Source organism: Rosa rugosa, chromosome 2 (genome assembly GCF_958449725.1).
Source record: "Rosa rugosa chromosome 2, drRosRugo1.1, whole genome shotgun sequence".
NCBI classification, from domain to species: Eukaryota; Viridiplantae; Streptophyta; class Magnoliopsida; order Rosales; family Rosaceae; genus Rosa; species Rosa rugosa.
In genome coordinates, this window is record NC_084821.1 from 52,809,139 (window position 1) to 52,835,610 (window position 26,472).

Below are 26,472 nucleotides of genomic sequence, written 5' to 3' on the forward strand. Positions count from 1 at the left end.
ACCCGACATTTCCATCTATTTGGTTTACACTTTTATTAATTTCTTTGCATTTTTATTAGTTGCTTTACATTTCATTACTTTTTTGTTAAGTTAAAATCAACTCTCAAACATTGAACTCTTCCACTCATTTGTGCATATCCACTACTAGGCTCTTAGTTTTTATTAGAGTTTGGTGAAAACCAAAGCCGAGCATTGCTACGGCTTGATGCCTTAGATTAGCCTTTTTATTTGTTTTATATCATTTATATGCTATGTGTCTTTAGTTCCGACTACCCAAGGATTGTGAGTTAGCCACTAATCCCCATGATACGATAATTTTGGGCTTAATATATAATTCCCTATCTTGACACGATTCGTACACTTGCGCGAGTATATGCATCAAGTCACTGGTGTCCAACAAAATTTCTGATTTGTCTTCAAGCAATCAGTAATTGGGGCAACCATGCTACTGAAATTAGGAATGAATCGCCTATAAAATGAAGCTAGCCCATGGAAGCTTCTGACTTCGTGTATATTTTGAGGTGTAGCCCAGTCATGTATTTCTTTTACCTTGGATGGATCCATAGAAATTCCTTGAGAAGACACTACATAATCGAGAAAAGTAACTTGCTCAGTCATGAACATGCACTTTTTTAGGTTAGCATACAGCTACCCCTTTTGTAGTGTTTCAAGAACTTCTCTTAAATGTTGTTCGTGAGCATTGAGGGATAGGCTAAGACAAGTATATCATCAAAGTAAACCACAACAAATCTTCCAATAAAAGGCCTTAGGATCTGATTCATTACCCGCATAAATGTGCTAGGCGCGTTGCATAAGCCGAATGGCATTACCATCCATTCATACAGCCCTTCATGAGTTTTGAACTTCGTCTTCCATTCATCTCCAGGACTAATTCGGATTTGATGGTAGCCACTTCGTGAATTGATCTTGGAGAATATTTTGGACCCTCCCAAACGATCTAGCATATCATCAAGGCAAGGTATTGGGTAGCGATACCAAATAGTGATGTGGTTGGTTGCCCGACTGTCCATGCACATCCGCCATGTTCCATCCTTCTTTGGAGTCAACAAGGCTGGAACTGCATAAAGGCTTAAACTTTCTCTAATCAAGCCTTTCTTCATTACCTCAGCCACTTGCCATTATAACTCTTCATGCTCTTTTGGACTCATTCTATGTGCTGCTTTATTTGGAAGGCTAGCACCGGGAATGAGATCAATCTGGTGTTGGATATCCCTCAATGGCGGCAATCCCTAAAGAAGGTCTTCTGGCAACACATTTGCAAATTCTTTGATTAAAGGCTTTACTTCTTCCGGAATAGATGAAATAGGGCTACCTTCTTTTGCAATCAAGGCATAGCATACTCCAGCTTCTCCAATTTCTTGCGGGAAGTTGGTGATTGAAAGGAAATTGTCTCCTTTGCTGCTGCCCTTTGTTTAGGAAAGTCGTTATCCTTCATTGGTGCTAATACTATTTTCACATTATCCTTCCAAAAAGTATATGTATTCTTTCTACCATCGTGAATAGCACCTTTATCATACTGCCATGGTCTTCCTAGAAGAACATGACAAGCATCCATTGTAACTACATCACACCAAACTTCATCCAAATATTTATTTCCAATGGAGAATGATATAAGGCAGCGAGTTTCGACGATTACCTCATTACCTTCTTGAACCAGGAGAGCTTGTAAGGCTTCAAATGCTTCACTTGCTTTAATTGCAGCTTCTGTACTACTTCAGTTGAAACAACATTCTCGCAGCTACCTCCATCAATTATCAGCTTACAAACCTTACCCCCTATGGTGCATGTGGTATGAAAGATATTCCTGCACAACCAATCTTCCTTTATTTCTTGTTTAGGCATTAGTAAACTTTTTCGAATAACTAAAGCCTCACCAGTGTCTCCATAAACTAGGTCTTCATAGCACTCCTCATCCATTTCTTCATCGAAGATGGGTTCTCCAATATCATCAAGAGGTTCTCCTCCTTCAATCATGAGCTGCTTGTTTTTGTCCAATCGGCTACTAGACGCTCGTCTGCAGTCAGAGGACTTGTGATTAGGTTCTCCACATTTGAAACAACGGATCTTGGGTGCATTGTTCTGACCTTGCTTGGCTGATCCTGAAGTATTGGGCCGATTTCCTATTGTTGTAGACTAACTTTGAGCCCCTATTTGACTAGAATTTGCAGGTCCCTATCCACCAAATGCTTGCTGGTTCATTGAGTTGGTACCAATTCTGGTATAAGGTCGAGCGCTAGACTTACGCTATTGTTTCTCAATAGCTACAGCTGAGTTGGTACCAATTCTGGTATAAGGTCGAGCGCTAGACTTACGCTATTGTTTCTCAATAGCTACAGCTCGTTGATGGGTTTCAGACACAGACCAAAAGGTATGGAGATTAAGGACATCCTACAAATCTTTTCTCAAACCTTCAATATACCTTGCAACTAGTTGTTCTTCATCCTCATTTAAGTCATTTGTGGCCAACTCTTCAGTATATTCGTCCACCATTCTATCACCTTGCTTCAAGTTTTGCAGACGCTGGTAATGGATATGAATATAATTAAATGGAAGGAAATTCTCCCTGAGCTGTTTCTTCATCTTCTCCGAGCTCTTGATCTTCTCTTTCCCTCGTCTTTCACATTTCTTCTTTAGCTGCTCCCACCAAGCAAGACGCGTCCCTTCTTGTCATTTGGCACATCCTTGAGATCAAATATCCTTTCAACAGTATTCAACCAGTCAATGAACTCTTTAGCTTGTAAGCCACCATAAAATTCTGGTATCTCAAGCTTGAAGTTCATCTCCCATCTTCGATCATCTCGAATAGGTGGCTCCTGATAAGAAGCGCGACCATGAAACGGGTTCTCAGATCCTCCATCTAAGTCATCACTTCCTTAAGTGGATCTTGATGTCTCCAACTCAATTATTCTTTGAGTTAGAAACTCAACTTGTCTTCTTAGTTGCTCAACTTCATTGGTTGGCAGTCTACCTCGCCCTCATCCAGCCATGGGGCTCTGATACCAACTGATGCAGGCCCTTAATAGGATTTGAACTAGAGGTTGAGTAGGATAGCTAAAAGGATGAAATCTGGAACCTTAAAGCTAGAGTGAACTAAGTTTTGATAAAGCTGTTTTTTTATTGAACTTTCATAACTGAAACTTACATTAGCTAGAACCCCCTTAAGTAACTTAGACTCAACTACTCAATTAATGCTACTACACTCCAGAACCCTCTAGCTAAAAACTACATAGAACACAAGAATAAAGCCAGATAAGAAACATAATTCTTTTCGGAAAAAAAAAAAGTGGTGCTATTCACACACCCATTTTTTCTATTCACACACCCCTTCTATTTATCTATTACTTTAATTTAATTTTTTTTTCTACAAATTACCCTTACTACCCTCTCTTGCAATTATGTTTTTTTTTCTTTCCTTTTTTCTTTTTTCTATTTGGCAAGTCAATCATTCCCAAATCCTAAATCTCTTATTGTTGAAAATTGTATGTTCGATCATATTTTGATTATTTTGGCCTTGCATAATACATTCTTATAATTGTTTTCTATTTTCGCTACACCAGACATAGATTAAATTAGGGGTTGAACAAATTAGCTATATCACCACTCTATAGAATGCTTAATTCCACCAGTGGAACAATGTCCTAAACACTGGGAATGGTATCTTGAATTAACGTTGCTGAAGCAGATGTGAGAGGTTTTGGATCTCCTTTAGTTTAGGTGATATGCTTATACCTTTCTTCAATTCTGTATAGTAGTCATGACATACCTAAATTCCCAAATTCAGTCACATAGTGATTTTTCATCTGAGCTCTAAACTTTACCACACTAAGTGTTGGACTTTTGGCAGATAGCATTTTGTCTTCCCAATCAAGTTTTTTTTTTCCTTCTTCTTCTTCTTAATTAGCAATGACATTCACAAGATAAGGGTAAAATATTACACAAGATTCCAATCAATTTGATATATTATGGTTTTGTAACTGCTACCCCATCAACCAACCATCTATACATTTCAGTTCGGTAACTGTAACTAATACTTTAAATAACCAACTAGCTATTGGATTGGCATTCTCTTCACAATGTTGAATTAGGTCTGGTACCTTTCTACCTAACAATCAGAGTGTGAAGAGGAAAACTATATTTACTGCAGAAAATTAGTGTTACTTGGAAGATCTTTGCAATTTGGATTCATTTGAATGAACGTAATTACCTAGGAAGTATATTCCTTGTCTAATAATACAATTCATTCCACTTAATGAAAGTATTATTTTTCCTTCAATATAAGAAAAAAATGATTTATTGTATAATGGTGTTTGATTCATGATTGACTTTGCCAAATATAAAAAAGAAAAAGAAAAAGAAATAAAATTACAAAGGAGGGTAGTTAGGGTAATTTGTAAAAAAAAATTTGAATTAAAGTAATAAAAAAATAGATGGGGTGTGTGAATAGAGAAAAGAGGTGTGTGAATAGCATCACAAAAAAAAAACATAATGACTGACACAAACAAAGCATTTAATGAACTTAATTTGGGCTCTAGGAGAACTCTTAGCATTTAATGACTGATTGCTTCCCTCTTCTTCTTCTTCTTTTTTTCGTTATTTTGTTACAACAGTTTCAATTAGTTTTTTTTATTTGTATTTCTTAAAAATTTCTTATCTTCAAGGAAATTCTGGCCTGGTTTTTTTTTTTCTTTCATTTTTCCACATTTTGTCCTCTATTTTTTTCTTTAATTACAACATAATCCATTAGTATTTCTTATAAAATTTAGTCACAAAATTGTTGGAATCAATATCAATAAAAAATTTAAAAAAATTTGTAACCAAGCCTTAAATTAGCTCACCCAAATTTTAATTCTGGATCAGTCACTGGCTAATTGGAAAATCAAAACATTGCACGTGTACATTGTTTAAAGGTTTACAATCTCTACTTCGTCCTAGGTGTTGAGAATATATACATCCCACCTGGGAAAAATGGGACATTGCCTATGGGTTTATAAGGGTTTGGGCCACTTCTCCAAATTACTTTATCATGGTATCAGAGCGGGTTACCCACGTGTGCATGCCTAACGGCCACACGGGCTCCACGTCACCCAAAAATTGTCCACGTGTATGGCTTGAAAATTCGCCACACGTGCGGGGGCGTGTTGAGAATATATATACATCCCACATGAGAAAAATGGGACCTTGCCTATGGGTTTATAAGGGTTTGGGCCACTCCATCCATTGTCAATTGATTTTGGATGTGAACCCCAGATTACTTTATCACTAGGCAGTTTCTATTATATAAAAGAACTCTCAAATCAGTCATGTTAATATTAGCGGTGTGTGTAGAGAGAGAGAGAGAGAGAGCTTTTTCCTTTGTTTCTCGACTTTTTTTTTTGTTTCTTGTTTTTTTTTTTTTTTTCTCTTTTTTCCCGATCTGAGACCTTCTATTCTTGAAACATTGGTCCAAAACCGAGGTCTAAAGATTAGGGACCATGGAAACCCCTTATAGGAATTAGGAATATATGTTAACTTATGTTGACCTCTGTATGGTTGACCACATTTAAGTGTACACAGAACTATGGCGCGTACTCGTTTCAGAATTTGTATTTTTTAGAATTTTTGGGGAGTTGGTTTTCAAGCTGTCTGAGTTTGAATGTAACTCGAGGAAAGAGTCACCACGTACTCATAGCTTAGCCTATAAATATAACCATGGCGCCCCAGTCAGACCTCACAAGTTGCTTTTCGATTGGCTTAATTTGATCATTAGAAGAAATTTAGCTGCAAATTACATTCATATAAATTTCTTTGCTTTACTCATCATGGTTCTAGTTAGTAGCTTCACGCCAAAGACGACCATGGTCCAGATGTTTCCCACTAATTCCAAGCCTTGCATCCTGCAGAATAAGAACGTTGCAATTATGTGAGTTGATATACCCTTTCAAGTTTTCAGTACAATCTATGCATCTATTTCTGTTAGTTTCACTGCATCTTCATGCATAATGATTCTATAAACAAATAATCAGTCTTGTTCTTTGTAGTCCGGAAATCATTAACTGATGAGAATGTTCTTAATTTGATACAGAAGATGTGCTGTCAAAAGGCCAGGAATTAATACAGGGAGCCCTCCTCAAATCAACCAGGTACTTAGAGTCGCTGACCGGAGTTTGAGAACAGATCAGGTGGTTGGTCTCAGAAGATTGAATAATGGAGAAGATGGAAAAGCAAATGCAGGAAATACTGTTGTCGATGATGTTAGTAATACAACCAAGACTGCTGATGCTACGTCTACTACAATAACATGATTTAAGGACACAGGAAATGAGTCCTCTATTACATTTAAGGACACCCAAAAAAATGTGTCCTCTATCCGGGTGTCATTATAAGTCACATACAAGGACACTGTTTTCAGTGTCCTCTTTTCCTTACAAGGACACTTAAACTGTGTCCTTAAAGAACAAAGTAATGTGTTCTCGTATCTAATAGAGGACACATAAAATGTGTTCTCACATCAATAGAAATGTGTCCTCTTTTCCCTACTATGACACATAAACTGTGTCCTCAAAGGTGCAAAATAAGTGTCCTTGTATCCTTTAGAGGACAATAAAACGTGTTCTCATATCAATAGAAATGTGTCCTCTTTTCCCTACTAGGACACATTTCTTATGTCCTCAAAACAAAATGAAAGTGTCATCCTTTGCTTATAAGGACTCATAATCTATGTCCTTAAAAGTTGAAAACTATCCAAAAAAACAAATTATCCAAAGCATCTGAAAATCACCAAAAGGACTATATTACATACTAAAATACATTAATATACATACAAAATAAGTCTGAAGTGACTACAAAATGAACTAGAAAAAATAACTTAATGAATACTCTACTAATCTTCTAATCTTCGGTCAATAGATGATTCTCTTCCTCGTCAAGTCTTTCCAACCATTTCTGTCCAAGATCACATCCTGCTTTTGCAGCAATCTGAAACTGCTCTCTTGCCATTCCTGCCTGGTCTCTTACAATGCTTTCTGCATTCTTTCTTGCCTTTCTGGCTAAAGAACCCCTTTTCGAAGTCAAGTTCATCACAGATTCTGGGACTTCAACACCTAAGACATGCAAATATGTTGTTAAGACTGAAAGTTCATGACATGGGACGGAAATATATTTGTATTAGATTGATACAAATCTCATATATTTGTATTAGATTGATACAAATCCATGTTAGTATAGCATACTCTGATAAACTTTTGAGGCTTTTAAACACAACGAGTGCAGGTGGAGCGGCTGTCCTCATAGCTTCAATATCGAAAGTTCTCACCATCTCCGAATGTACTCTTTCCTGTATTAGTAATTGAATATTATGGTCAGGCATGTTGAATATAATCAAATAAGTTTGGTTCTTTTATTTTAATGTAAAGGAGTTGTGAAGCTACGTTATATTTTGTAGAAAGATCATAGGTACTATTTAAAAGAGGCAACTAAATCATAATGAATTCACTTTCAAGAATGATAGAACTTCAACCCTCTTTGCATATACTCACAGACCATATACTGTAAAAACAAAGTAGTCCTACCACTTACATGACTTAGCAATAAAATGATATGTGGGAATCACATATTTTTTTTTTGGAGGCTTTATGTCAAATTTTTATAAATACTGGTAAAGAAGGGTCAAGCCCATGTCTACAAAGTAAAGCAGTGTTATTCATTTGTGATGCTAGAATTTATAAATATATTCATTTGTGATGCTAGAATTTATAAATATATTCATTTGTGATGCTAGAATTTATAAATACCATTGATAGTGGCAAGAATATGTACGCAATTAATAAATTGGCATACTCATCTAATACAAAAATAAGTATATATCACACCTTAAAGCAGCAAACATCTACTACTATCAAACATACAGTTGATCACACTGATACAAAATACCTCATTGAGGCGTTCGTCATCCTTCATCTTTTCCAACATCCAGCGATCAATTAACACCTTATTTTCAGGGTTTAGAGCATCACCTCCACTAAAAGTCCCTCAGCCTGGTTTGTAGGGATTCCAATAAACCAAAAAATCTTGTCAATCTAATATTACCCAGGGATTCAATAATCTTATCTTCAATCTGAAATCAAAATAGCAAAGCTGCGTAGTAATGGTGTAGCAGCATACCTATGTTTTTGCATGACTGAAAGATGCTTTAACACCAAATCACAGCATTGATATAAGAAACAATTACAACCACTGCAATAAAAACCCTCAGAATCAACACAGGGATTTAGTGCACTATATCAAACTTGCACTGATTAACAATCACTACAGCATTAACTTGACTAACTTTCTAACAATTGAGCTAGACGCTTTTGCTGGTATATTCCTCTACCTTTATGTGGACAAATAGTCTTACTTTTGTTCATATCTCTAGTTTTAAGATTACTAGCAGTACATTATGACACATCACAAAGTGGGAAATCTAACATGTGGACGCAGCAAAAGAGTTGCATAAAAGGAACTTCAAAATGTCTAATAGATAAGATAAAGGCAGTGTAGTCAAAAGGTAAGGGCTAAAGTTCACAGAAAACATAAACAAAGAGGTAGAACACAGGCTTATTCAAAAATGTACATTTACATTGTCCGTATAACAAGTTACCATTTAAGATAGTGTCATAGTATACTGTACGTTCTCTTATCCAAATATGAGCAACGTTTCAATATTGCACCTTCAAGCCTTCAATACTAATACTCTCTCATGCAGTTCCTGGTTGACATGCCATTAAGTTTGACACCAGAGCCAACTTATTAGTTGGTACTTGCTTATTCAGCTAGTTAATACTTATAAAAAAAAAATTAACAAACTGGTGTTGAAAAGGAGCTTACAGATTCTACAAGTTAACCAACTTCCCAATCTCAGGAGGAACAGTTCCAGAAAACATGTTAGTCTCAAGGTTCCTGAAAACATGTTCTCCTTTTCATCAAAGGAGGCTAAATCAAACAAAAATTAAACTTGATTTAACAAATACAATGAAGAATTAGATGGAGATAGAGGCAGAGCATACAAGTACTTTAGATTGCTGATGTATCCCAAGAAGACAGAGATTGGTCCAGTTAAGTTGTTCACATTAAAGGACCTGCAGTTTACTCAAAGTTCAATCATTATAAGTCATTATTGGACAACAAAGAATATGGAGTTAAGAACTGAATTTACAAATATTCCAACTTTGCAGAAGCCCATTCACTCAGTATATTACCACTAAGAAAATTCCTCGTGAGATCACTGTAAACAAGGCAAACATATTAGTAATAACACTAGCATTTGAGAAAAAGTAAACATTTTCAGATAGTCTCATGGTACATTACAGATAGTATCAACAGTATATCTAATGACCTGGTTTATGTTGCTTATTATTAAAGAAGAAATCTTGTAAATAAGACAGAAACAACTAAACCAACCAATCTCCTAGCACTATATGATTTTCAAATTAACGCAAATCCAATAACTCACAGCACAGAACTATGCATTTGCATAGTTAACCAACTCAAATGCTTTAAGTCACAACGATAATCAAACAAGAATCTAGGATACAAACAAGAAATCTCCAAGAAAACCAAGTTTAGGGGTCAATGAACATAGTCAGGAACTGAGTGCATGTACAGAACAATTACACTAAACACCTTCACAATAGTACACTACATACTACAAGTCACTGATTGATTAAACAATGAGAACCAATGTTAGTAAACCACTACAAAAACGCTCCAAACCAAAGACTTTGCATCTCAAATTCACTGATACTAAAACCCAGATAAAAACTTTACAGAGATGGATTCAGAACATCATCAAAAGCAACAAACTTTACAAACAGAATTGAAGATTAAGCAGAAACCCAATAAAAGATTACTCAGAAAAAGAGAGGGAAAAGAGATTTACATTGAGCAGGGAAGTGAGGATTTGGGGCTTTGGAGAGAGAGAGTGTGCAGAAGAGTGAAAAAGGCGATGACCCAAAAGAGTCCTTGCAAAAAGAGCTGAAGCCATTCACTCAGAAGACCATAGAATTAAAGGGGTTTTGGCTTTTCAGAACTCAATCGAGGATCAAAGTGAGAGTTAAAAAAGCCAAAAGGGGTGCCCGGAGATCAGCCATCACCAAGTGACAGATCCAATGATAACTAATATGGCTGTGCAGTTACAATTCCAATTGAATCAGTTCAAATTTTTCGTTCAGTTAATTCAACTGAAATCAGAAACAGTACGAAATGAACTATTAGACCTAACCAAAGCAAGAACAATTAGTTGTACAGATCTGGAATGAAATTGAAGAAACTAAGATCGAAAGTTACCGGAGGCGAGAATGGTCTTCAAGTCCTTGGCTAAGAGGCTGGCGTTGCCGCCCAAAACAGTGAGCAAATATGCAGCGACAACCTTCATCTCTACTCTAGCTAAGGCTCAGACGCGGCAGTAGATTGGAGGCTCTGATCTGATAGAGCTCGTGGGTTTTTGGCAGAATTTAGGTTTATATACAGAATGCATGTTCGTATTCTTCGATCTTAATAATAAATATTGGAATAGTACTTGGCTGACCAGGTGTGGTTAGCACCTCCTGACCAGGTTTTGGATGCTCCTCTAAGTATCCTACACGTGTCCCTCTTTCTTTTCCAACCTTTTTTTTTTTTTCTACTTTTATCTGTTCACATAATTATCAAGCCTTAATGTAAAATTCAAAAGCATAGATCTAGCCTTCAACATGCCATATTTCACCTAACGACATCCTGTCTAAACGGTTACTTTCAGGGCGGAATCACTGCTGTTCTAGGCTTCATGAATAGTCAATCTTAGCTTGAAACTAATAAACAGAAAAAATTGCAGTATTCAGAAACTTAAACATATATTTTCAGACTACATATTGGGCTTCATATAGAACTTATTTATTTAACATGAATACAGAAATTCAGAGCCTCATTCTCAGGTAAACAGCTAAGAAGCTGTTTAGCTATCCATAAGAATGATTACAGTTACTTACTTGTAATGAAAGCACCCTTCAAACAATGATAGAAAGGACGAGCAAACTGCTACTATGGCTTTCTTGTTTGAGAGAATATATTTCTGTCTCAATTTTCGAATGCCTTACAAATGAAACTAAAGCTCTTTATATAGAGAGCGGAACTCAAACTAGAATTCAAAATTCATAAGTGTACAGGAAAACTCCGTGATCTTCTGCTTTTCTGAGTGCTCCTGATGATGGAGGTCGGACAGGGAAAAGCAAAAGCATCTGGGTGAAATGTTTTTCACCTTCTTCTTTTCTGAAAAGCAAAAGTTTCTTTTGAAAAGGGAACAGTTGCTTTTTTGTTTTTGATGCCTTTTTCTTGCACCAGCTGCTACATGTTCTCATCAGTCTCTGAGTGGTGGCCAAAGACAAACGAGTGATTGTCTGTTTGGGCCCGTCTAACTGTTGTAGCATTGTCTTCTACGTCCGTGTCGACATACATCTTGTAGTGGTTGTCGTTTTCAAGTTTATCCATCCACTGCATGCATGTCATTGTTGAGTCTATCTCTTTTCGGGTGAGAGATAGGAATAGGTCACTGCTGACGACGTCAGGATGATCGTAGGCAGTGATAATAATCTTCTCTCCTACTGCCAGGAAGGTATTGCTGAGGTCTTCAGAGATGATCTTCTTTATGTATTCCAAGGTCATGGCCTTCATCCATGGGATGCTAGAGTTTGGTTGGCCATTATACCCAACACAGGCAAGTTGCAGATATTGTCTTGGAATAATTCTCACATAGTGATATGGAGCAATATATTCAACCTCACCATTTGCTTGCCGGATCCATTCTGGAGGGGTGGATCTAAACTTCAGACGAAGCTCACAGTCTGTTTTTCTAACATTCTTGACTGTATTGACGATGATGGGTGGCAAACCTTTTAGATCATCATTAGTTTTGGTCCACAGATTATGGACAAAACCATTTTCAACAAGCCAAAGCTTGTGTTCTTGTGGATGTTCACTCTGAACATTTACCAGGTATCTTCCAACATATGGTCCCGCGATGATGAAGAGGGTTGGAGGAACTAGGTCTTCTGAATTGTGCCTTCCTATTAGATTGTGGAATTTATGCCAGTCTGCTTCAGTGAGTGCCATGATAGGGACCCTAGCACTTTCTGGACTTTCAAGGAAGTTAATTTTTTCTTTCTTGACAGCACTCTGCTGTAGCTCTTCGAATTGTGGTCTAGCATTCTCGTATAGTTCTTCAGCTAATGCAAATAGGGCTGGAAACATTAGACCACTGCTTCTTTCCTGAAAGGCAAATAAAAGATTATCCAGAATTGCCTTCTGGTGGTAAGCTAATCTCCTGCCAGTTCTGAACACAGGAGTATCAAAAGTTCGAAGTTCATAATTGAAAACATTTATTACTCCAGTTGGAGTAGGTTTGCTTTTTGGCAAAGCAACAGCCGTCAACGGTCTTGATAAGCCTTTACCGTCTGCCGTTTGAGACGGGCTAGTCAATCCTTTACCCTGGGATTGATCAGTTGTGGCTAAGCCTCTTGGACTTAGCAGGAATCTCTTGAGGATGTTTTCTTTGGGATCCTCATTGGTTTCATGTTCTTTCCCAGCTCTTCTGCTTCTGGGATTGCGACCTTCGTCGTCGTCATCATTCCTTTTGCTGAACATGGCTAATTCTCTTGTTAAGGCGTCTAGAAGATAGTTCTTGTTTCCTGCAATTAATTCAACAACATAATCATACTGGTTAAGGAATAATTGTCAGTTAGCTAGTCTTCCTCTATCAGCAGCTTTATCCAGTTTGAAATTTTTGAAATTCTTTACTCTGGCACAATCGGTGCGGACAGTAAAGGGTTTTCCAAGGAAAGCTGGAGAATTTAAAATAGTTTTCTTAACAGCTAAAATTTCTTTTTCCCCTGTGGGATAATTTAGTTCTGCAGGGCTGAACTTGCCACTACAAAATTTACAGATCTTTTCAATGTTAGTTCCAGGTGCTTTCGCCAGAACTACACCGGACCAGTAATTATCACTCGCATCTGTTTGGAGGATAATTTCATCATTCTCTTCTGGTTGTTGAAGAGGAGGGAGGTTTTTGCAGAGATTTTTTATCTGCTTCACAGTTTTTTCATCATCTTCTGTGAAGTTCCATTTTCTTTTGGAACTCGTTTTAGGCGATAACATTGCTGTTAACCCTGAGATCTTGGGGATGAAATCTCTCCCATAATTTATGACACCAAGAAATCTCTCTAGACTTTTGGCATCAGGTAGTTTATCTGGGAATTTCCAGATTTTCTCAAGGATATGAGGTTGGAGTTTTATCACTCCATTCTTGATATTTATTCCTAGGAAATCAACTTCATCAAGGATAAAGAAGATTTTCTTTTCACCTAGGATAATTCCATGCTGAACTATCAGCTTTACAACCTCATGGAGGTGTTTCATGTGTTCTTCTCTGTTTTTGGAGAAGACCAGAATGTCATCTATGTAGACGACGCAAAACTCCGCGACATGCTTGAAGATGTTGTCCATCTTTCTTTGGAAGATTGAAGGAGCTTGCTTGAGACCAAAAGGCATCACTAACCATTCGTAATGTCCTTGCGGTGTTCCAAATGCAGTAAGAGGTATACTCTCAGGATGCATCTTGACCTGCCAAAAACCCGACTTTGCATCGAATTTTGAAAAGACCTTAGCTCCTCTGAGCTGGTTAATCAATACTCGTACTTGAGCAATTTGATAGCCGTCTTTGACAGTCTTCTTATTGACATCTCTGTAGTCAATAACCATTCTAGCTTTTCCTCTAAGGGTTTCTGCATGATTTCTTACGTAGAATGCTGGAGCATGATGAGGGCTAGTGGAAGGTTGAATTAATCTCTTGTTCAGGAGATCTTCAATATCCTTTCTGAATTCTTTTTGGTCTTCCTCTTTGTACTGAGGAATGGCTTTGACATGACAGATAGCATTCATGTCATGTAATCTTAATTCACAGACCACTGGGTCTTTTTCCCAAAACTTCTGAGGGTTTACATCGATGTTCTGCTCGAGTAGTTTCTTGATTTTTTCAAGAGTGGGAATTTTCTGAGACTCAAGCTTATTCTGAAAGTGCTTGAGGTTATGCTCATGAATGAAACTAGCTTCTTCTTCTTCACTAATTTCTGCTTCTTCTTCTTCTTCAGAAGATTCTTCAACAAATAATTCTTCTTGTTGTTTGATTTGGAGTATGGGTTCAAATTTGGGTTTGTAGGGGGTAAGATCACCACTATTTTGTTGCGATCTCTGATATTGGGTAGTAAAGTTTGGACCTACAATACTTTTGGCCTGAGTAAGCCTATCAGCCCAGAACACCCGTTCTCCTTTTCTGAAGCCGATTGCTTCTTCATCCTGAATAAATCTCTGTTGGAGAATGAAATCATTACCCAACAAGAAATCTGCGCCTTGGCCTTCAGATTGCCAGACGTTATGGATGATAAATGTTCCTCCACCAATGGTGATGTGAACATTTTTTGCTACTTTATTCATGGTGAGATGGCTTCCATCGAAAGTAACACCAGTAGCTGTTTTCTTTTCTTCTTTCCAGAGTTTTTCTGGAATTGCAAATCTCTTTGCAACTGTAAATCCTGATCCATTATCTACAAAGGCATGTAGATGATATTTTTTATGATCAGGGAATTTTAGTCCAATCTCTATGTAGTTGCTGTATCTACTCGTAGAGACGACTTTCGATTGCTGAAGCTCATTTTCTTGAGCTTGTTTCTTTGGAATGAATGGTTTACATTCTACTGGAACATTTTTCTGAGTGGGAGATTTATCAAAACTAGAAGGTTTTGTATCATCCCAGTCTGTAGGAATTATCTCTTTGCTATCTGGATTACTGAACCATGACGGAGGGTCATATCGGACTTTATAATCAAACTTGCCAGAAGGTTGGCCAAGTAGATCCCATGTTTCAGTAACTGTTATAGCTGCTTCTTGCTTTTCTAAGAGATGAACAGGTTCTGGTGGTTTCACCAGTTCTACCTTTTCTGGTATTTCAACCAATTCAAAGTTGTCCTCTATTTTTTCTTCGATGATATCTTCCTTTTTCGAGGAAGATGGTTCCATGGTTTCCCGGAACAAGGTTTCTTTCTCTTTTTTCTCAGAGAAATATTCTTCATATTCTTGTTCAACTAGATGGCTGACAAGTCCATTCTTGGTTTTTCTTCTTGCTTCAGCTATGAAGCATTCTTTGTGATAAGTCTTTTTTGACTCTTCACAAAACATAGGGAGACCATTCTTTTCGTGACATAAGCAGTAGTCACAAACGAATGTACCAGGGTTCACCTGATAAGAAGACAGTAAAGATTCTGTCTTACTTTCTTCCCAGTTTTTGATTTTCAAAATATTCATTTGTCTGGATTCGAAGTACTCTACTTCAGAATCTGTCTCAGACTCAGATGAATCTTCTTCTTCAGACCAGGCAGAGTAAACTGACCTGTCGTCTTCTTCATCATCAGAATAGGCTAATTCGTAGCCTTTCATATTTGCTGATTCTACTATATGCTCATATTCTTCAAAAAGAGCTTTAGTAGAAGATTTTTTACCCTTTTCCGGGCATTCATTGGCATAGTGCCCTTCAGCTTTACATAACCAACATCTGCAAGCTTTCTTGCTTGGTTGTTTATGTTGATGAGTATTCTTCTTTTTCTTGAAGAATTTCTTTTTTGGATCTTCATCCTGTTGTTTTTTGTAATTGGAACTTTTCTTGAATTTCCAATTCTTTCTTTGATTACTCCTTTTGAACTTTTTAGAGTAATATTTTCATTTCTTCTTTCTGTAGAACTTGGATTCATGACATCCCCAGTTGGTTGGCATATCCAGTATTCCGTAACAGAAATTTTCAACTCCTTTGAGTTGTTTCTTGGCCATCTTAGCTCTAAGATTGGCTTTGCATTGTTCTTTCAGTAATTGCCGGATTCTGTCGGCAATTCCTCCAACTGAAAATCTTTCAATTGGTTTTTCTGCTATGCTTTCTCGCACAGCTGTTCTCCAAGGTTCAGGGAGTTTCCTGTGCAACAGGTTGACTAGATCAGTGCTTTCTAGTTCACCAATTGTACAGTAATATTCTTGAAATTCATTCAAGTATTCTTCAAAATATCTCATGTCACAAATTTTGAGAGCATAGATATTTGATTTGGCCGTTTCTCTGGCCTTTTCACTCATATTTGCAGAATCTCCACAGAACTGATCGTACAGGGGTACTGCAAAATCATACGGAGATTTTGAAGCTTTGATATCTTCAAGCCATTCTTTTCCTCTGGCCGTTTCTTTGAAAGAGAAATAATATTTCTTTGCTACTCCTGTGAGAGTAGTTTCAAAGTACATCTGAAGATCAGGAGCTTCGAATTTTCCAAAGGTGAGAGCAGATGCCATCATCAGGCTGTCTACCCATTGGTCAAGAGTTTTTCTCTTGTCTAGAGTTTTATCCAGATCTAGCCAGATACCAAAATTGGTAATTGGTACTCTGGGTATCTTGTCCTCTGGGACAAATCTTTGAGAATTTCTTTCTCCATCTCTGCCCGTGGGGGCCTTCTGTATAGGGAGTTTCACCTTTCCTTTTTCTCTGGTGATGGAAGTTTTGGAGCTTTCTCCTTCTTCCATTTCAACATCTTGGTAGGGCAGGAGTTTTCTTTCCTTTCCTGGATTGAAATTTTTCATTTCTTCGATTAGTTTTTCTAATCTTTCTGGATTTTCACAGAATTCTGCTTCTTCATAGAGATCATAGAGCTTTTGTGCTCTAAGCATATTGACTGGTCTGTTTAAATCAGCTTCAAGGTCTTCTTCAGTAATTGGATCTTCAATAGTGGATTTTGTGCCACTAGTACTAGCTTCTCTCGTGCTGTAGCTTCTTCTGAGAAGATTTTTGTTTATCTTGATATTTTCAGGACAGACATCACTTTTTCTGTGATTGTCAAAATTTAGACTGATTTCTCCAGTCTTTCTGCTTTCATAAATTTTAGCTTTTGCACTTTCTGCTGGTAGCTTCGGACCAGATAATTTCCATTCAATAGGAAACGTTACTTCATTCCAAGTAACCTTGTGGATCTGTTGTGAATGGTTCTTCTGACTGGTGAGGAATCCAGTAGTAAGACCAGGGATGTTTGATATCCTTGTCTTTGGCTCTACTGTAGTACTCATCAGTTTATAGTATATCCTGTATACTATTGCCAATTCTTGCATATCATTTTTCATAGATATGCCATCTGTCTTGACTCTCAGTCGGAGACAGTGAGCTGCATCTTTCAAGCTTGTGGAGAAGTTGGGGAAGCAGTTGAAATATGCTACTTGGTTGCACAGAGATGCTTCAAGAGTTCCCAAAAGACTAGCTTGAAAATCTTCCAGTCTATTGTCTTGTAAGACACATAGAACTGAACAGTTTATGCCTTCTCGAGCTAAAAGTTTTATGCCTACTTGGACTGCTCCAATATGCATAAATTGATAATTTTTTGCTTTTGCTCTGGCGACTTCTGCGGGAGTGATCAGTAGTAGATCTGTTTCTCCTGTTGTAGAGGGGGTTGTAAATTCCAGCAATTTGAAATGATGGCTGTCCATCAGGTCAAACGTTCCCCTTTTGTATATTTGCTTGAAATCTAGCTTTGGAATTGAGGCGTTTTTTACCTCATGCTCGATTTCATTGTATTCAAATTCTTCAGCATTTAGGAGTTGTACTCCTTTCTTTTTCCCGAAGATGCTCATCATATTGACATCTCGAGTTTCTTTCGGGTTTTCATACCGAATACTAGTAGAACTAGTTGAGGGATTCAGAAAAATCAAGTTTGGAACAGGATTCTCTGGTCTTTCTAATGGTTTGAATCCATTAGCTTTCTTTTTTACTGTAGGCACTTTCTTGTCCTTCAGTATATTTTTCATAGAATCCAGCGTTTTTTGCTGTTCATTGATTTTTCTACTAACACTTGTTAGCTTTTCTTCTTCCGTTTTTGGAAGATCTTTGATATAATCCAGTTTGTTTTCCAATTTTTCCAATTGGTGGATTATAACAGGAATTTTTTCTAGATGTTCTTGATATCTAGAAATCTCTTTCTGCAGGACCTGATATTTTTCATCAGAAGATTTTAATAGAGAATTCAGTCTCTCTATTATTAAATCAGACATTGTCTCCATCGGGGATTCTCCTGCTGAGCTATTTTACAAGCTTTGATACCAGTGAATTGCGGATCTAACCAATGCTCAGGTAGTCAAGAGGTCTTTGTTCCTCTTCAAGTACATATAAAAGATTATCAATATTTTCTTCTAATTTATAGATCCTGGTTTGGAGTCTATAAATAATATCCCAGTAGTTGGGAGTTTCTCTGTTAAGACTTTCTCTATAGTCTTTCAATTTTTTCAACTTTTCTCTTTCTGTTTTCAATTCTTTGCTAGTGCTTTTGCAAATAGCATTTAATTCAAGTCTGTCAACGATCGAAATTATGAATAGTAAAACTTAACTGCTTACCTTTGAGCATTGAGGATGAATAGACTGCAATCATATTATAACAAACAAATTCAAAATATGGGCCCACTATGTTTCCCTAGTAATAAGTGTAAAATGAGTAAACCTGCGGTAGATTTGGGAGGTGAAGCAAAGGAAGAGGCAAAAAGGTGTCTTATGTGTAGGGTTTTAATTAGCCATGGGCAGCCCTTGCTGACCAGGGCTGGTTAGCGAAGTTTTTTCCTAAATATTGCTAGCAAACTATGCTTTTCTTTTTTGTATGTGCTTTGGTTTATAAAAGACTTATCCAATTTCAGTGTAGATAAATGGACTAGAGAGGGAAAGAAAAATCAACTTAATTGCAGACAAGAGTAAACATCCTTTCTCATATAATAATATTCATACATGAAATTACACACAGACACAAACACATATATATATCACGCATACCAAACACTAGCTTGTCGTATTCAATGAGAAATAATATTCTATAGATCAATAATTTATCTATCATAATTAACTATTAAGCTATTATGATAAAATTGTGTATAAACTAATTTTCTCCTGATTGCCTAAAGAAATCATGGTCATCACGGGACAATTAACCACTGATATTCATAATAAAGTGACTAAGAAACCACCATTCAATATTGTCAATTAGCTAATTCACTATGCATTTATTCCCTGTTCATTAAGCAATTCAACCCGTCATTAGATTCCAGTAAGAGGACCTTAATTTGTCTTATTACGGTTTAGGGATATAATTAGGAGTTAGAATCAGCTCTCCCAACCTTTTCTAAAATTCTCTTAAATACCTTAGAATTATTCCAAAATTTATGCAACATTTTAAAAATATTTCAAAATAATAAACGTATTAGCCCCCAAAGTGTGTTGATAAGCTGGCTCCACTATTAGTCAGCGTGTTACTCATAAAGTCAGAGTTTGTGACCTCCAAGTTAGGTCGAGATCAATGTTTTGTTGTACTATATAGGTTATACGTACACAACTTTAATATAACATATGTGATTAGAGATTCGGAGTTAGCTCTAATTTTTTGTAGGACTTTTTCTTGTCATTCACTTTTGTATATACATTCCTTCTCCATTTCTATGTTTCACCACCTAGCTAGCTAGCAATTGGTTCATCATGCAACAATGCACAAACTTTGAATGATTAGAAACACTAACAGGTTTTTGGTTCATAACAAAAGATGAGCCATGAAGGATGAAGGAGGGAATTGACAAAAGTCACAAAACAATGAACCAATATGAAGCACTACGTACGGGCACAGTGGATTATAGCTAGCTAGCCATCCCACATGAATCATAAGCTTCACTACACATTTGTTTAATCAGTATAAATATACACACTAGAGGGCCCAAGTATTTGGGAACAGATTATATTCCTCATTGCAATCCTCTTTGTTCAATAAACTACAGACTTGAAAACGACTTTTCAGGTAGTGGGTTACAGCCTACCCATCATTTCCAAATAATGAAATAAACTATTTGTTGTACGTCTGTGGTATTTGATTATCAAGATCATTGATTTAAAAATGTTAACTAAGGTACTACTTAATTGCAGCCCAACTCTGCTTGATTAATTGACATGTACAAAGGTACGAAGTCAATAAACCCTAGAAAACAAATTAAGCACTAGCCAGGTCACTTCGTAGAATGACTGAGTGAGTCATGTTCAACTAAATCAACGGTCAAAGTCATTAGTTAATCTTTGTTTATGTCAAAGACTGGAAAGTCTTGCACGTATTGTTTGAACTTTGAATTGAATAACAATGGGAATAATACTTCGATTCAATCCTCATGACAAGGTCCCCCATGCATGTTCATGAAAAAGAAAAAGAAAAAGATAAGAATAAGTGGCGGACAAAGTCCCCCCTTCCGGCCCTCCTTGTCATTTAGGACTACTTTCCCTATCTGTTTATTTAGCGCAAGTACTGAATGCTACTTGTATTATCGAAATTGCCTGCTCTAAATTACCATACAAATGAATAGAACTAATATTTATGACTCTATATTAGAGAAAGGAGACACGTATACCAAAATGAATACCAATGTAGCTACCGTACCTTACAATTGATAGTGACTATGGTACGGCCACAAAGATAACCCACATTTTTTTGTTCGTGTCTTCTCGCTTACACAATTAATTATAGACTATTTCTTCTGTATATAATACTTCGACTCACAAAAAGAATTGAAGTAATATAAGATTGTAACTTAAAATGATTCGATGTAATTTTATATAATACTCGCATTATATTTGTACATATTTGTGTTTGAAATAACACTTCTATTTCCTAAACCAATATGAAAAGTACTTGATTTTTGATAATTAACCTAAAGTATTATACACGAATATATTGAAATATATACATTCGCAAATCTCCAAGACCCCAACTCAATCATAGAGAGGGAAGAGACAAGTGTCCTTATCATCTTGACGTCTTCTATGGTCAGAGGGGCAAAAATGTCAAAAGGGAGGAAAGTAGAACGAAAGGTGCAATACTACATGCACATTATTGCGGCACTACTACAGAAGCCGTGCATAATTGAATATTCAGTACTTGTTCTCGCTCCCTCTATAAATATATCGATCAGATTCGAATGATCTCCATAGACTCATTATCTGCATCACTTTACTGTAAGAAAGAAAGAAAGTTTCTTTCCCCTTTCAAATATATCAGTCTGCTCATCAATATGGCTCTAGCTATCCGTGGCTTCATCCTTGGGGCTCCAAAACCCAACACGCTCCAAATTCCCAGTTGCAAGTCCTATCAACAAAAAGCCATGACTATGTAAGTGAACGCGATCATCTTCTGTTTCCTAAATTCTCAAGGAATTTCTGTTCATATTGTTCGGCTCTAAAAAGAGTTCTGAGGAAACTGAAATCCCAGTTCGATCTTGTGGCCCAAACACACACGTTAGTCTAACTTAATTATAGCTAAATTAAAACCAATTAAGCTGATATATTGATTATGTACGTGTTGCAGGCTGCAGACGCAGCACCACGGTCTTAAACATTCCCGGAAGATTAGTCAATCCCTTATGTAAGTTTGCTGATGAACACAAAATCTATCAGGCTCTTCTTCAGATATATAATATAAGGCAGCTCATTTAGTTCTTGTCTTTCTATTCTCATTTTCATTTCTTGACCGTATGATATACCAGATCGAGATTTCCGAATCATAAGAGGCTCCCATTATTACATCTATTATGATCATAATTTGTAAAGCATCTTATATTCTTACATGTTGACCGGAAATCAATTAATAATAGTTTTTTGTTCTGGTTATTAATTAAGTAAATATTGACCTGAAGTTTGGTTCATGCGTGCAGAACATGTGTTGAAAAGCAATCCCTCGGCACAGGAAGTGGTCCAAAAATTAATCAGACAACATCATCGGAGCAAAAGGTTTCGGGTTTGAGCAGCTCAAACTCTGAGAGGACTGGCAAGAAAAGTAAAGGATCCGGAGAAGCCAACGCTACTACAAAAAAGACCGTGGCTAGCTAGACCAATTAATATCACCAAAAATATAAGCAGCTAGCTACTGAATATATATATATATATATATATATATATATTTAGTAATGCATTATGCATGTCATGATGACTCGTGACTAGCATAATAATATGAATCAAGTCTTTCTTCTATAAAGTTAATGAAGTTCTGTGGAGAATTTGGTTTCAGAAGTACTGTTTTTAGATGTGACATGTTATATATGAATAATGAAGTATTGTGTCTCTTTGTCTGTGGAGTTATTACTTTGTGTATCGAATATAGATCGGTTAGAGGCTTTTAGAAATAGTACGTTCATATATTGGTTACGCCAAAAAAAAAAACTATAGGTAGCTACAGCTGTTAATTAAATTAATTAAGTTTAAAGCTACATGTGAAGCCAGAATTCGTCTTGATGTGTAGTTGATCTACTGAATAACTAAAAATGAAAAACAGACTTGAACAGGAGCACGATGCAATGAATAATTTTGAGTGTGTGGCTGCTTCTTTACATACCTGGAATTAGTATGAAAAGTGGAGAAACTATTTCCGATTCAAGAGTTCCCATTAGTTACCTAACAAAAATGGAATAGAAATCTAATGGATCAAATATAACAATATACGTAGATACATGCAGCTATAATAACAAATACGTACATTCCTAATAAAGTGATAATAAATTGATGCATATAATAACACAAAACTATCTTTTTCTAAGTGGACTAAGTACTATCAACAATTATCAATGTCATGTATCTTTAAAGATAAGTTCATACGTACATACCTACTAATTAGCTCCCTTATTGCAGAATATAATGTCTGGCCCGCCTTCCAGAAGTCTAAAATTTATGTGGGAAAACAAACCTAAATAGTTCCAAAGTTCTTGATGTGTAAACCTCATAAGTCCATGGGGAACCATCTGTGCATGTGTAAACTAATTAAGCTGCTCTGATAATGATCATATGCAGCTGATGGACTAAGTAACAAGATATCAGTAATTCTCAGCAGAATATGAAAATCTCGAAATGATAATTACTTTTCTCTATCTATGGTATAGTTTATAGTTGATGCTAGTTACTAGCGTTTAACCCTTTCATTTATTTTTTCTGCTAGATCATACTGTTTATCCTAGGTTAGGGATGGCAATGGGGCGGGTTGGGGATGGGGATCACAATACCATCCCCATCCCCAGGGTCATTCTCTACCCCCATCCCCGCCCCAATCCCCAATAAAAATATATTGGGGATTCCCCGTCCCCATCCCCATTGGGGACTAAGTCTCCAAACCCGCCCCAAATCCCCAATAAGAATTTAATAAATAAAATAATTTTTTCTCATATTGTCTTTTTTAAAATCAAAATCTACAACAAATAAATTTAAAATATAATTAAATTCATAAATCATAATTCAATGAGTGCAAAAGTCAAAACATCATTAAAATAAAAGTGTAGATATTAAAGTAAAATAATAAATGTATATATTTGCGATTTATATTATAAACAATAAATTAAATATATATATAAGTTAAATATATGTATATATTATTGGGGCGGGTTTGGGGATGGAGATCACAATACCATCCCCGCCCCATCCCCAATCTTAGATAGTGGGGATTGGGGATCCCCATCCCCATCCCCATCCCCCATTTGTCCCCGAATTCTCCTTCCATTAGGGGCGGGTATCCAATGAAGCTCCGCCCCGCTGGGGATTTTTGCCATCCCTATCCTAGGTGATGAACTATGACACTATCAATAACTTAACCTAGGCCATACTGTGTCCCAAAATTGTGTCTGGTCTACTAATTTCCTTGTTAATGTTTGACAAGTCTTTGTGATCCCGCAGCTAGCTATCTCTTTGTAGTGCAATTTTTTAGTCTCTTTGTAGTGCAATTTTTTAGTCTTGTTATTCCAAAAAAAAAAAAAAAAAATGGTGCTACTATTGATTTCCACTTTGGTTTATTTGACTGAATCACGTTCAAAACTCAAAAGAGATCGATGACGACGCGTACGTACAGGACGACTAGATCAAAAGTTCTAATTTAACAATCAAGTAAGCTAGTCATGATTAAAGCCTGGGACCAAGACTAATCAAAATACGACACCATGTACAAAGTCAAAATATATTTGATAAATTTACACACATATGATACCGACATGTCGATGTCTGACCTAGCCAACATTCACTTGTGGTGGCTGCATTGCAACTGAATGTGGAAGATCGATATGAGGTAGGGCGCATTATCGATGACTGTAAGTCATATTTGACATATTTACACTCTATTCAGATTAGACATATCTTCCGTGAAGCAAATGGTGTAGCAAATAGATTAGCTCACCTTGCTAGTTTGAACTATCTAGATGATATTTGGTTAGAGGAGTCTCCTGTGATTATCCGGGATGTACTCTATGAGGATTCTTGTACTACTGCTAGAGGTCAAGGTCACATATCCTCCTCTATGCTTATTTCTAATATTAATATAATAAGTCAGGCGTGGAGATGAGCCTCCCAGCTTGGCTGGGTTCCAAACCCCTTCAAAAAAAAAAAAAAATCAATCCAACTTAGGCCCAGTTTGGGATTGATTCCTAAATTGCTTTTGGGATCAAAAGTGCTTTTGGGTCTATTGTAGGCTGTTAGGTAAAATCCTTGATATCAGCTTTTGGTCACTCTAGCTTCTTCCAACAGCGGAAATTGAGAAGCTACATTTCGTAGCTTTTGAAAACAGCTTCTGCGGGAAGAATGAAAAACACGGAGAAATTAATGAATTGCCTCGCCTCTATTACTGATCGCCTTCTCCTCCTCCTTCTTTTGCTGTCGCTGAAAAAATTTGAGCAGCATCATTTATCCTTATCAGAAAATTGAGAGAGGACTTCCACTTCTGATCACCTTTTGAAGAGCATTCAGCCTCATTTCAGGCACAAATACAGTACAGGCATTTGGTTTGTGAAAGCTTACAAATTTGAAATTTCCCATGAATCCGAGTTTACCCAGAAAAACAAGCCCAGACCCAGTTTGAGAAATGCACGATTTCTGCTTCACGATCCTCTACAGGTTGTTGCTGGTGGGTGGAGGAATATTTGGGCATTTCAGAAAGTGGAACACAACTTCTCTGTTTGAAGGTCTAGGCATTGGATTGGTTCTCACTGTTGCTAGCAATCTCAGTCTCCAAGCCTTTCATAAGACTTGCTCTAATTCTTGAAACAGGTAGACTTTATTCTTTACATGGTTTGATTGAAACGCAGATGCGATAGTGATGAATTGACTGAATTTATAAGAAAGAATGATAAATCTTGATCTGGGTCTTTGTTGCTTTGAGAGAATTATTATAGTTTGAAATTTCATGCATCATCTGTTAGCTTAGCAGTGCTATTATTAATTGAGAACTTAGTTACTGAGAAGGAGTTTAGTTTCCAGATTCCTGGCTCTCTTTTGTGTGATTTTTGCTTCACAAATACTCTGGTTTGTTGTTTTCTTTAAGCCCTATATGCATAGTACATCTTTCAGGGATTTGAAGTTTGAACCCCTTACACCCCTTTTCTTTAAGTAGTTTTTTTACATATATAGATCATACTCAATTCCTATTATTGTCTAATTATAGGATGCTTGCAATTTTTCTGGCGTTGAGGGCATCAGAGAGTTTTGTTACTCTAGAAGTTACAAGGTGATGCATTTATGTGATCATGACATGAAAGAGAAGCTGTCCATGATTTGAGTTGTGAGGATCCTATCTCCAAGATCCAATTTGTTAACCAGCAACAACTTTGAGGCGGTGTTTTAGTGCAAAACTCAAAGAAAAGGCAATGGAACTCATTCTTTGAATCTGTTACGTTAGGCAACCTTCATTTTTGAAGGTCTTCCTCAGCTAGATAGATTTTCTTGAATAATTTATCTTTTCATGATGTTGTTAATTGAGAACTTGGGGGGATTCTAATCAAGCAAGTTTTATTTTTTTTTTTCTTATGAGACTACGGTTTTCCCATTTGTATCATACAAGCTTCTTAATGAGATTCCTCTCCATTAGAAGTACTTTTAGTATTCCTCTCAATTAGAATTAGATTCAATTTACCAAACACCTTCAAACTACTTTTCATTCTCACAACACTTTTGAAAAACAGTTTACCAAACACTCGCTGCTTCTTCTCACAGCAAAACTAAAAGCACTTCTGACCACAGCACAGCAATCCCAAAGTGAGCCTTAATTTTCTCTCATTTGATAAATAGATTGACTACGGTCAAGTTTTCCTATATATAATACATATAATGTATTAAGTGAAATATGATCGATGTCATGATTCATAATAGGCAAAATAATAACCCTAGGGTGATAGTTACATCATGGATCGACATCTTATATTATGAGATATAAATAAAATCATTTAAGTGATGACTCTTTCACATCGTTTATAAAATTTCGTAATCAAATTTAATAGAAGCTATGAAACACCAAATATTAATACTTGATAAAAACTACAAAGTATACTAATAGCTTGTTTGGCAATGGTTAGAAATGACGT

At 36.5% G+C, this 26,472-nt stretch overlaps 2 protein-coding genes and 2 long non-coding RNA genes across 22 annotated transcripts; 3 read left to right on the forward strand and 1 right to left on the reverse strand.

Moving 5' to 3' along the window:
- Positions 1-5,772: 5,772 nt before the first annotated feature.
- Positions 5,773-6,402, forward strand: LOC133728268 (uncharacterized). The gene is made up of 2 exons (XM_062155666.1): positions 5,773-5,920; positions 6,083-6,402. Exons 1-2 carry the CDS (start codon positions 5,820-5,822, stop codon positions 6,300-6,302), a joined length of 321 nt encoding a protein of 106 aa, XP_062011650.1. The 5' UTR covers positions 5,773-5,819; the 3' UTR covers positions 6,303-6,402.
- A 366-nt stretch (positions 6,403-6,768) lies between these two features.
- On the reverse strand, positions 6,769-10,536 carry LOC133728270 (uncharacterized). 19 transcript variants are annotated; one of them, XR_009855758.1, is made up of 10 exons: positions 10,324-10,536; positions 9,917-10,161; positions 9,237-9,262; positions 9,051-9,116; positions 8,866-8,953; positions 8,639-8,746; positions 8,161-8,232; positions 7,930-8,033; positions 7,230-7,333; positions 6,769-7,100 (listed from the first exon to the last, which is right to left on the reverse strand). It is a non-coding gene; the product is annotated as an uncharacterized LOC133728270 (long non-coding RNA). The 19 variants fall into 19 exon arrangements; XR_009855756.1 differs by having other exon boundaries at positions 8,866-8,970; XR_009855746.1 differs by having other exon boundaries at positions 8,866-8,937; positions 9,045-9,116.
- A 10,496-nt stretch (positions 10,537-21,032) lies between these two features.
- Positions 21,033-22,242, forward strand: LOC133732502 (uncharacterized). The gene is made up of 3 exons (XM_062160063.1): positions 21,033-21,260; positions 21,456-21,512; positions 21,802-22,242. The coding sequence occupies exons 1-3, from the start codon at positions 21,070-21,072 to the stop codon at positions 21,974-21,976; spliced, it is 423 nt and encodes a 140-aa protein (XP_062016047.1). The 5' UTR covers positions 21,033-21,069; the 3' UTR covers positions 21,977-22,242.
- A 2,102-nt stretch (positions 22,243-24,344) lies between these two features.
- On the forward strand, positions 24,345-25,985 carry LOC133733446 (uncharacterized). Its single transcript, XR_009857722.1, has 2 exons — positions 24,345-25,162; positions 25,557-25,985. It is a non-coding gene; the product is annotated as an uncharacterized LOC133733446 (long non-coding RNA).
- Positions 25,986-26,472: the final 487 nt, after the last annotated feature.